Source organism: Carassius auratus, unplaced genomic scaffold (genome assembly GCF_003368295.1).
Source record: "Carassius auratus strain Wakin unplaced genomic scaffold, ASM336829v1 scaf_tig00005957, whole genome shotgun sequence".
NCBI classification, from domain to species: domain Eukaryota; kingdom Metazoa; phylum Chordata; class Actinopteri; order Cypriniformes; family Cyprinidae; genus Carassius; species Carassius auratus.
Window position 1 is genome coordinate 15091 of NW_020523718.1, and position 12571 is coordinate 27661.

General features: G+C 35.4%; 1 protein-coding gene across 1 annotated transcript in view; it reads right to left on the reverse strand.

Moving 5' to 3' along the window:
* Nucleotides 1-3555: 3555 nt before the first annotated feature.
* LOC113071109 (probable lysosomal cobalamin transporter) overlaps nt 3556-12571 on the reverse strand; it is a 62151-nt gene continuing 53135 nt past the window's right edge. The window contains exons 10-14 of the mRNA XM_026244472.1: nt 9707-9771; nt 9246-9348; nt 7210-7314; nt 5980-6129; nt 3556-3739 (exon numbers count right to left, since the gene is read on the reverse strand). Of these exons, the coding sequence (XP_026100257.1) occupies nt 3620-3739; nt 5980-6129; nt 7210-7314; nt 9246-9348; nt 9707-9771 (543 nt within the window). The 3' untranslated portion in view covers nt 3556-3619. The remainder of the gene's footprint in view (nt 3740-5979; nt 6130-7209; nt 7315-9245; nt 9349-9706; nt 9772-12571) is intronic.

Here is a 12571-nt window from a genome sequence, read left to right on the forward strand (position 1 = left end):
TAACAACAGTGTAGAAGCATGCCAAAAACATTTCACCTTAGAAACCACCTAGAACACTCTAGCAACAGCACAGAAAAATCCCCAAAACAATTCACGGCTGCGTCCGACAGCCTATGCAGTTCACTTGCTGCCTCACTGCCTTATGAGACAATGACTTTGCAGGCAGTGTTTTTGCACGAAGGAACCTCAATGAAACTGGTTCCGGACAGACATCTGAGGCAGCATAATGTGATCTACAACAAAATAGAATGAGTTTTGATGATAACTAAACAAATATTAAATTACTATAATACCAATTTCTCACTAGAAATAACATCAAAAGGGCAAAATGGTATTCAGAAATATGCATTTACACACAAACTGACCACCAAACGCAACTTTCAGACGCCATCTTTATTTTTTTAGCTCAACCATCACAGAATGGAACGCACAGGATTGTGGGATATCAAAGGCAGTTAAGTGCCTTCAAAATTAGATCAGGAGAAGCTGGAATTTGGACATGCCTTGCTGCCTTCCCACCTGGGAACTTCCAAATGGAGCCCACCTTAGCAAGGAGCTAGGACAACCTAGCAACAGCATAAAAACATTCTAAAAACGGTTCACCTTAGCAACTACATAGAATACCCTAGTAACAACAGAAACATCCCAAAAGGAATTTACCTTAGCAACCACCTGGAACACCCTAGCAACATATATCATGCTTATTAAGAACATAAAACAATAGAACAGAAACATGCCAAAAACATTCAAAACACCTTAGCAACTACCTAGAAAACCCTGGCTACAGCATAGAAACATGCCAAAAAAAATTCACCTTAGCAACCACTTAGAACACTCAAAAACAGCATAGAAACATAGCAACAACCCTACCAGTCACCTATAACACCCTGGAAGCAACAACATATTAAGTATGCCAAAGAAATATTCAGAACACCTTAGCAACCACCTAGAACACCCTAGCAATATCATAGAAATACAGTACACCGCCGACACTGTGAGAGTGAGTTTTGAACATTTTTCTTCAGAAAATGTAAACTATCTAGCTAATACGATCACTTTGCGGCTGAAGTCATCTTTAACATGACCTGAATTTTTAATAGAGGCCGATGAAAACGGAGCGCAGAAGAATTTCTTAGCCTGTCAGTCTGATATTCTGGCACAATCCAGGGACCTGAAGTGAGTGAGAAGCAATTAGCAGGTGGAATTTAGCCCAGCATAGAGAGGTGTATTTTAGGAAAGGTTACAGCTGATGGGGGACACGTCTTAAGGACATTAAGGAAGATTGGCCACTTCTTCTTGGTTCACTGATCCAATTGCATATTAATATCTTTGATTTCATTATTATTCCAATATCCTCCAATGGGACTGGAATGTAATATCGGAGTGCCCTCCTCTGGATGGAAAATGGTATCATGGCTGCACTCTCAGGCTGGATGGCAGTATATCAAACCATAACCAATCCGATCTGAATCCACCGTGACATTGCGGAATAACTTATAGCTCAATTTCCCAGGTTTTGAAGTTGATCTCGTGAAAAATGTGTCAAAAACACACTAAGAGACAGACCTGGTATTAAATTAACTAGATGTTAAAGAGCTTAAAATCACTCATTACAAACTCAGAGAACGATATAATGCTGTTAAAACACTAAATCAAAGCTTTTTACAGCAAATCATTGTTCCGTATTTTAAGCCGCCTTTTTTCTTTTCTGCCATCGTGAGAATAAAATCTCTGAGTGCAATGTTTATATTATGTTGAACTAGATTCCACCTTGTGTCCTGCACACTCAAAGCACACAGATCTATCAGCAATTAACTGCAAATGTATGGTGGCAATTAACCTTATAGATCGTAATTAACACATCTGGTGGTTTAAGCCGCTAATTTTACAGCATTTTAATTAATGTAGATCTCCCTCTGATAGACTGATATTTGCCATCTCACCCTTCCATAATGAACACAGAGAAAAGCTGCAAGGGGTCATGTTCTGCAGGCATGACATCTAACTTCACGTCTTTGTATTATCAAGACTATTTGCAGTCTGTCCTCAGGGGCTGAGCACACAAAACCAAACACTTGGATACATCCAGATACAGCAGTACAAAAAAGCAATGGTCCGTCACACCTGAAACAGTTTTGATCTCCTATTCCGATTCTGAGTCCGTCTCCTGCTGGTTTATGATTTCATCTCACATCTAGCATCATTAATACTACTGCTTCTTCTTCATGCTGTCTTCTGCAAAATCTATTTTGTTCTATTTACTGTGTACTCTGCTCATCTCATCATAACTGACGTACAAATAAATATTTGGGGGAGCAACTGATATATAGTCAAACTTGTATCTGCATGGGCAGCACTGTAATCGAGAAAACAAGCAAATATTAGTTTGTTGCAGATATAGTAGGCGAGAACAGAGCACAACAGTAGGGTTCTAGAAGTAAAAACCCTGTTTATTTTCTCCATAGAGAAACTGATGTTGAACAATAACAAATAAACCTTTCAAAACAGACCTTTTATGAGCTCTGAGGTTGTTAATGGGTGATGTATGTGCATGGAAGTGTGATTTCAGTCGAGTTTAATTGCAAAATTCCCAGTGAAGAAGTAAACTACCCATTATTCTGAAGACACCGATTGCGGTTACCATGAAAATGTAAATTGTGGAAAGAGATTCACTCCCATGAAGCACTGAAAATTATAATCTCTCAAACCACTTGCATACAAATGACTATTTTGCAATAAACTAATAAAATATTTAATTTATATTTATAAATGTATAGCTAATCAAATCTGCATCTATTAGATCAAAAATAAACTAAAACAGCAATATTGTAAAACGTCTATATATACGTCTACATATTTAGAATTTTTGAATTCATTTACTTTTGTGATGGCAGTCCACTTCAGTCTTTAATGTCACATGATCCTTCAGAAATCATTATGTGTTGATTTTGTGCACAAGAAACAGTTCTTATTACCATTGATCTTGAAAACAGTTGTGCTGCTTAATATTTTTTGTGAAAACCGTGAAATTGAGTTATGATTCTTTGAACAACACTTATCTAAAATAGAAATGATCAAAAATATGTGTTTACTATCACCCTATGACCAGTTTAATCTGTTCTTGTGAATAAATGTATTAATTTCTTAAAAAACAAAAAACAAAGACCAAAAACTTTTGAATCTCACTGACCCCACACTTTTGAAAAGTATTATATCTTTTATCATTTTCAAGTTTGTACTGTGGTCATTCATCTCAGAGTTGGTTTAGTTTATGGCTTAGAAAGCTTTTTTTTTTTTTATCACAATGAAGAAAATGAATGGGAACAATATGAACCAAGTGTGAAAAATATGGACAGTCACAGTCCACAGGCTCCTTAAATGGCCAAAAAAAAACAAAAAAACAATGCATAAGCATACATATATGTATAGCCCCTTAGAATTGAACTAGATGTTTTGGCTACTGTACATTTAACACCTCCACATGTAAAATACCTCTGTTATTACTGGCTTCTTTGCAGGACAAAAAAATAAAAAAAATAAAAGAAATTCCATTATACTACCTCTTTACAACTCCTCACCAACCATTCCCTATGGTATGGTGAAGCATTATCCACTGAAGTCAGTCACTCTGTGGGTGATAAAGAATGACGGTCTTACCTTCAGGAGCGTCTGCGTCACATATCTTAGTGATGGTAGCGGTGTGATTGCCCTGTGATGGGTCTGCTGTGGGCAGCGGGGTCTGGGAACAAAAATACACTCAATAAACCCAATCTGAACTATGGAACAGGGCTCTAAATGCATGCAAGTTAAACAAAAGGAATATGCTTTAGCTTTTTACGTAAGCACATATAAGACATTACCATTGTGATATGGTATTTGTCTTTTTTTCACGTTCACTAACTTAACATCTTACAAAGCAGTTTTGTGCACATTAATTCAGAATAAAAATATCCATTTACCATTTTAACCAGCCACTAAAAATTAGAATAGCCATGCTGTATTTAAATTAAGTCATTGTCATTAGTCATTTAATTAGACTCATTATACTGCATATTTACAAAACTCAGCTATGTGTATAATGTGGCACTGTTAACACTAAAGTCGCAGTAAATGTCATTTTATAAAAAACAAAAAAATAATAATGTTTACATTTATAATGGTAGTAGTGCTTCATCAAATGATGGAGAAGAGCATTGTGATATGTCTTGTATGCAAACATGTGGTGTAGTTGAGCACAGTTTATTCATTTTAAAGACTTGCTTCATAATTAAACCCAATTCACATAATTCCTTCAGTAAACTAGTGCTAAAACAACACAGACTAGAGTGAGTATAAACAACACTTATATTTCTAGAACCCTCTCTTACAAGAATACTGATAACAAAAGCAAGCAAAAAAATTAAATAAAAAAGTCATGACTGACTCATTCTGCATAATTTCATTTGACACACACTAATTATAAGAGGCAGACTGACTCATAAGCTTTTTGAGTTATTACATTATGGGAATGTGCTCAGAAATACAATTACAGTTTCAATTACCCATCCCATGTGCTTAGAGATAATGCATTTGTTAAAAGTAAATAAATATATGAACTATCTGGTGTACTGATGAGTCAAAAAAATATATAAATATAAATATATAATCTAAATAATAAAATAATTATTTCTAAAGCATATATTCATTTAATACATAAATATTCTTTATCAAATTAAATAACACACTTAACATTAACTAAAATATATTTTACATTTTATCCTTAATAATAAATTATATTTTTTAATTAAAAAACCCAAATCCAATGCAAACTACTTTCAGCTACTGAAAATGACATTCACATACATTTCTTGGAATTGTGTTTCAATCAATTATTCTTCTTACCATTCCAATTTAAATTCCAATTCTGTATCCTGTTTGCTACATCAATTCCAATTCAATAATTTAATTAGAATTTTTTAAAAGCTTCCCCAATTCAATTGTGCATGGCACACAACCCTGCAAGACACGTATTTCGTTTATGCTTATTTCAATATTTACATCTGACCCTGCAGAGGGGCAAAGGACATATGTAACAGATTCCTACACATGCTGTGGTGTTTACTGAGTAGAACAGGTTCGATCTTGCCGCGAGCAGTCCTTCCTTCTCTGTCCTCGGCAGACGATTTGCCCCATCAGCCTCCTGACAGCTTGTCAGCCTCACAGCAAATTACTCTTCATTTGAGCTTGTATTTACGCAAAGGCAGCATAACTTTTGGAAGTAATCAAACGGGATAACATGCACCACTGGACAGATGCAGAATGACTGCTAGCCTTCCAGGAAGTGAAGAGACATCAGATTTGATTGATGACGAGTTTGTCAGTTTCAGCCACTGTCTCCCTTGGATCGTTCACAGTCTGTACAGCGACCACCTGATGCATTGTCCACATAAAAATGGCAAGCGCTGACCGAAATTGCCATGACAGCTGGGTTTATCTAACTTCCTTTTTTTTTTTTTTCTATGATAATCTATTACCGTGGTATAATTTAGCAAATAATAAAAAAGAACGTTTATTCAAAGGCGTCACATCTAGGTCTGAAGGGTCTCTTCCAGTCTAAGTGGGTGGTTCTTGGACGGCAAGAATAACCTGAGCTAGGCTACATATAACACGAGTCACAGTAAAGAACACACGGGCAAGTTTCCACACTTAACATGATCAGGTCAAAGACTTTGGGTAGTTTTTAACCTCATATGAATGTACAGAGCTTAGAAGAAGCAAAAGGAAATAAATAAGAGATGCAGGAATGGCTTTTGAAGAGAGATGGGAGGGAAGGTTTTGAAAGGCTTTCAAACACTTGCTTTGTAAAGGGTTGATCATTACATACTTATGTCACAGGCGTGGGCCCTTTTTGCTCAGATTATGACAGCTGTAATCCTGTAATCCTGATGCTGTGTAGCACAGGGGATTGACTGTGTATACACAAAACAAGCCACCACTCACCTGCAGCAGGTATTTCTGGCTGCCGTACATGACGTACTGCGGGGCCAGACTGTAGATCATGTAGCTGGTGTGAAGGACGATGAGGAGGAGGATCATGCAGAGGAAGAGTAGGGCCTGCGGTCGGGTTCTCTGAGGCCTGATTTTATACAGCTGCACAAATAGAAACAAAAAACATCCCAACATTATTCATATGCACAAGTATTGAGAGAAATGCACTTTACAAATAATGCTGCATTCAGAGCAACAAAAACAAAGATTGATAAAGCAGAGTTGCAATAATGGATACTTTAAAAGGGTCCAAACTGACATGAAAAACATTTTTCATAGTAAAAGGTGTAGTTATGGATTATGAGTTATGGCACAAAGGAAAATTGTCCAGATTAATAATCAGGATTTTTAAGACAGGAATTTTGGTGCATTACTAAGGACTGCTGCACAATTCTTGCCCAGTAGTTCATGATGGATTTGTATTTGTATTGAAAAACCAAGCATTATAATGTTTTATGTTATAGATAAAATATGGGGAAAAAAATGACTTTTTTTGTTGTTATTATTAATAAATTAAATATTTATTGTTTTGCACAGCATATCATTATTTATTTTTATTTATTTTTTTTTTCAGTTTTTATATGCAATGCAACAATTGTCATATTTGAATGATTTCTGAAGGATCATGTATTTAAGGAAAATGTAATTTAATCACAGGGAAAAATTAAATTTTTAAATATATTAAAATAAAAAAAAGAGTTAAACTGTAAAACTATTCCACAATATTACAGTTTTCACTGTATTTTGAGCACTTAAATACAGCTTTGGTGAGCCTTCCACATTTCTGACAAGCACTGTATAAGGTTTAACATACAGCATTTTTATTGTTGGTATATTGTATGAAATTACAGAAAAAAGGAGATTACTATTATTATTATTTTTTTGTAATGAAAAACAGTTCATTTAAAAAAAATGTTATTATGTTAAATATGTATTATATAAAACTGTATTAATTGTATTTACACATAAACCAGCATATAACTTCTAAAATAGTATTTAAAAAAGAAAGAACGTTTTTAAAAGTTTTTGCAGTCCCAATGTACATACGTTTTTGCCTATACAAACTAAATGGCTAATCATTAATATTCATTACAACAACACTCTCGCCAAAATAAAAATGTTTAATGAAACAGGTGAATGAAAAAAGAAAAGAAAAGAAAAAATAACACTGTAGTGTCTCACCCTTATCCAGAAGAACCAAATCCCCATGTTACGGATCCCAGCCATGGAAGTGAAGACAAAGTACATGGTGATGATTGTGATGAGAATATAGTCCAGCGGGAAAACCTGCAGAAACAAGAGAAATTCAAGCAGTTTTGAACGACAACTCCAAAAAAATCAGAAGGCCTTGATCTACAGTATTTCAAACATTCACCAGCTCTACAATGCAGTCTCTATTCATCCACACACAACACACTTTTCAGGCCTGAGTGTCAACTAAGAACCATTACCCTGACAATGAAGATGGCTGGAAGGCCATGACTGTGTTGTCCACACTTACTGCTTTTTTCTTTGTGTACCAGAGTGGTTTTCAGAGTAAGTGATGCATGTTTCACAAAGCACACGACGCTGGAGGCACAAAGGATATATATACACTCACACACTCAGCGGTGGCCTAAAATACTGTCACTCCTGTGCTAGAGATGTATCGCTCCACAACTCTGAGGTAATCTTTCAGCAATCCTGACTATTTTCAATGCATTTCATCTCAAAAGAGCCACAGGAAGTACATGGCACAACTGTTTGAATGTCAAGCTAAAAATGATCCTCCTGTTTCCTGGAAGAGCTGTTGGCTCGTGGAAACGGCGAAGCCTCTTCCGTTGGCAGCTTGTCCTCCATAATTCCACTGGAGCAGAAATGCTGGTTTTGCAATGAGCTAAACACACACTGACCTTACCTGTTGTCCTCATTTCAAAGACGGAATATGGTCAGTGACATCATGAAGTACAAATTAGAAATGTTTCTGGAAGCATGAGCAATAACTCTCCAGCCTGCATGCCTTATGCTTTTGAAAATTACTTTTACTTTTCCCTTTTCACATGGCCTAATTGCAGAAATCAATGGTCTGCATTCCTAAACAATTTTGTTTAAATCAAGCCATCTCTCCAAGTAGCGAGTGAAGTGATCATATTTTATTCAAGCACATGGAAACTGATCACTGTGCTACTTGAAGAAGATTGAGGGATTTGAAATCTCTTCCAAAAGCACTACATGATAAATTGTGCTGACATGCACTACCATTCAAAAGTGTTCTTTCTTTTGAAAGAAACGAATACTTTCCTTCGGCAAGGACGTGTTAAATTAATCAATTTTGACAGTAAAGCCATTTGTAACAAATTACAAAAGATTTATATTTCAAAGAAATGCTGTTCTTTGAACTTTGCATTCGTCAAAGAATGCATAACAGTTTCCAAAAAATTATTGATTTTAAACATTAATAAAAATGAATGTTTCTTGAGTATCGAATTAGAACATTGATTTCTGAAGGATCATGTGACTCTGAAACAATGGAGTAATGGCTGCTGAAAATTGATCTATGCATCATAAGAATGAATTACATAAAAAAAAATTATTAAAATAGAAAACATTCATTTTAAATTGTAATAATATTTTAATTATTATAATAATAACAGCCGATCAAAAACATTCAAAATATTAATAACTCCAAACTTTTGAAAGATGTGCATGAATTTCTTAAGAAAACAAAATGAAAAAAAAAATCTTTTTTTTTTTGTTTTGAAAACTTATTATTACTATTACATATGACAAAGTTGAAGAACAGCAGCCAACAAGTGCACATGAAACTCTTCAATACCTTCATTAGTTCAATACCTTCATGGCCATTACATAATCATCATACTTTCATTTTTTATATTTTACAGTTTGTCATTCAAATATCAAGAAACATTCAAAAAGGAATGAGTAGGTGTGTCCAAACTTTTGATTGACAGTGTGCACTTGCCAATTACAGAATAATGTTGCTTGTCTTGGCAGAAATTGCCTACAGTCGATCGCATTCTTCACTTTTCTTGCAACAGGCTCAAGCAAGTGCTGTCCTGCTGATAACTTTCGTAGTAAAACCAAAATGAACCACACTTTCCATTTCTGCTACTTTCTCCTCCGGACTCAACACACAGCTCTGGTTTTCACTAGCCCTCAAGTTGAGAACACAAACATAACGTGATTATGAGACAAAAGAAAATGAGAAGGTTACTCACCGGTTGCAGTGCCAGCAGTAGCTCATTAAGAGGGTTGGTTAGGTTGGTCCCAAAGATGATAAATCCAGTGCTGATACCAGCTGAATGTAAAGCTTTATCCAGACTGCAACAAGATAAACACATTTAACAGCATCATCACATAAGAGACTGAATTAAAAAAACATCATTAACTACAGTTCTCCATGGTCTGCTATAGAATGATGGTACATTATTGTAAGTATTAACTAATTTAGAGTGCTGCAGGTGTTGATGAATGTGTGTGTGTACAATAACAACAGATTTATGGCAACTCCAGCACTGGATCAAAGTGTTCCTCAAATGCACTGTGCTCTGAGGGGACGTCATTCTTCCTGTGCCTTTTCAGTGGGGTGAGTCATTTGTTGGTAACGTGTGAATGTAAGAAAAACTGTGGGTAGAGTCTACCATCAGAGTGACATTTCATACAGGTTGATGGAACTTACTTAGAAATAAACAAGGTCATGAAGAACAAAAGGGCCACCAGGATGAAGAAGACCCCGAGCAAGATCTGACAAGACGGAAAAGAGACAAAGTTACAAAAGTCTGGACAAACTACTTTAAAAGTTTAGTATCCTTAGTATCCTTATTGAAATATCACAAAATCACAAGACCGCAGAAAATCCATGACAGATTAAAAAACTAAATGTGCTGCTTAGTTTTTCAGGATTTATTTAAATGCATAGCAACAACAGAAGAAAAACATTTATTTGAGATGGACATATTTTGTAACAATGTTAAGGTTTTTAACATTACTTCTGATTAATTTGATGTGTCCTTGCTGAATAAAAGTATACATTTCTTTCAATAAAGAAAATACCATAGGCATAGAGATAGGCAAAGATGAATAATAATAATAATGTTTTATTATAAAAACCAACATTTTTCCTATTATCTATTTCAAATAGCAGATCAGTTTGTATCAACTGTCATTAATAAAATAAATTAATTGAAAATAACAATGACAAACAGACATTCATGACTAAACATTCTAAACATTCATTATGCTGTAAAACACATTTAGTTATTCAAAAAAAAAAAAAAAATGCTGATCCATTCTAAACCCATGACTTTTTTTCTTCTACTATGAATGATAAATAATTCACTGGTTGCTCGTTTCTATGCAATTTTTCTGAAGCGGATATGAGCAGAAAAATGGCAAAGCTTCACAAATGGCATAAAAGTACCATAAAAACTAGTCTAGATGACTTATGCACTATATTCCAAGTCTTCTGAAGTCATATGAAGATATGGGATAGTTCTTCACACAATGTATCGTATATCTTTAGAAGACTTGGAATATAGTGCATGAGTCATATGGATGACTTTTGTTTTTATTTTTTTCTTGTCATTGTGGAACTTGACAACCCCAGTCCTTATTTACTCTCATAATACAAGAGTTGCCTAGATGTTCTTCAAAATCATGTGGGTTCGGTGTGAAATTAGGTGAAAATGTTCACTTTAGAGGGAACTAGGAATTAGTGAACCGATTCTTTTGAAACAAACTGATTCATTAAACTTCTACTTCTTAGTTACTCCTCAACAATTATTTACAAACACACATATATTAGTATGAATAAATACACACTTCAGCACCAAATATTTGTGCGAAGGACTGAAACTGGTCCATCATGTCTAACCAGATGATTTTTTACACATGGCCATATGGTGCGACCCACCTCAGACTGACACAGTCACAAAGAGTAATATGGATGACATGGTCACAAGCTCTCTAAATAAGGAACAGACTGAACTGCAGAGGAATGAGTAAATGAACAAAGACGGAGACACAAACACTCACAACCCACAAAGCAAAACAAAACCAATATGCCAGACTGAACGGCTGCTTTTGACTGGTCTCCCGGAGCTCACGTCTGCTTGACTTGACTTGAGGGAGTAAACAAAACCCTGACGTGTGCAGTAATCATTCCAGATTTTCACAAAACAAAGGAAAAGAGGTGGCAAAAAGAAGAAAAACCAAATTTAGAACAAGCAGAAAATATACAGAGAGACATAAAAGATGGACACATCTATCTACCCATCCGTCTGCCTGTTTTTTAATATTTAGAGCAACTCCTCTATAATAATAAATAATACATATATCACATGTATGCTAACATTGTTTTATGTAATAATTACATTAGACCACACAATGCTAATAAAAAACACAAAAGCAAGTGCCATACCCATTGAACACACATTTCCCTCAAGAACAATATGACAGATTGTGAACTGTAGCGAGAACATAGATTTGTAAATGAGTGTGAATCCGCCTTCGAGACATGATCTATAACTAATTCAAATGAATGACTGCGAGTTATTAGTGATGCTAGAATTACGCTTTGGTTAAAAACACAGCTGGAGCTATTCTAAGCGTATATTAGGAATTTATGTCTCAAGCTGTTGCTGTAATACCAATAATAAACGCGTGCAGTTATAGCTGCAATAACAGTGACAGCGAGAGCTTTAACTTTAGAGAAAGGAGTACATTAATAATAACAAAAGTTACAGCATCAGGCAATTCATTATTCATGCCTTCAGCTACACAACATATGTGTTCCTGTGGCTCGGCGGCAGAGCATTGCGTTAACAGCGCAAAAGGTCGTGAGTTCAATTCCCAGGGAACACACATACACACAGATGTATAGCCTGAATGCACTGTAAGTCGCTTTGGATAAAAGCGTCTAAAAATGCATAAATGTAAATGTAAACAAAACAGCAATCTTCAATACATAAACACTGCTACCTAAACACCCTTTAGGAAGGTACCTACACGACATGTCAACATGTTGAATAGTTATGGTTCCCCTTAGAGAAGACATTTCCACATGCATTTACTCAAATATCATGCCGATAAAGAGGCCATTTTTAGAGGCCCAAAAAGATTTGTATCTTTACATTTTATTACATTTAAATGTAGAAGTTGCAGAAAAGCCCTTTTGAGGTGAAATTCAGGTGTCCTCACGTGTTCATGTTCAATGCTGTTCACCCAGAAAGTGTTGTGCTGGATCTTACAAGCAACTGTTTCATGTGCAAGCCATTCCAGGCACAGGGATGTATGTGTAGCACAAGCGCAGGTAAGAATATGTTAGTCTCGCGACATCCAACCTTTGTTAACAGAAGCAAAGGAAACAAAGTTTCCATACTTCCATGCGCACGTCAGTTAGCGGAAGGACATTTTTTTTAAATCCTTTTGAATTTTGTCTGAAAGAAGAAAGTCATATACACCTAGGATGTCTTGACGGTGAGTAAATCATGTGCTCATTTAGATTTTTGGGTGAACTAACCCCTTAAATTAATTTACACAGCAA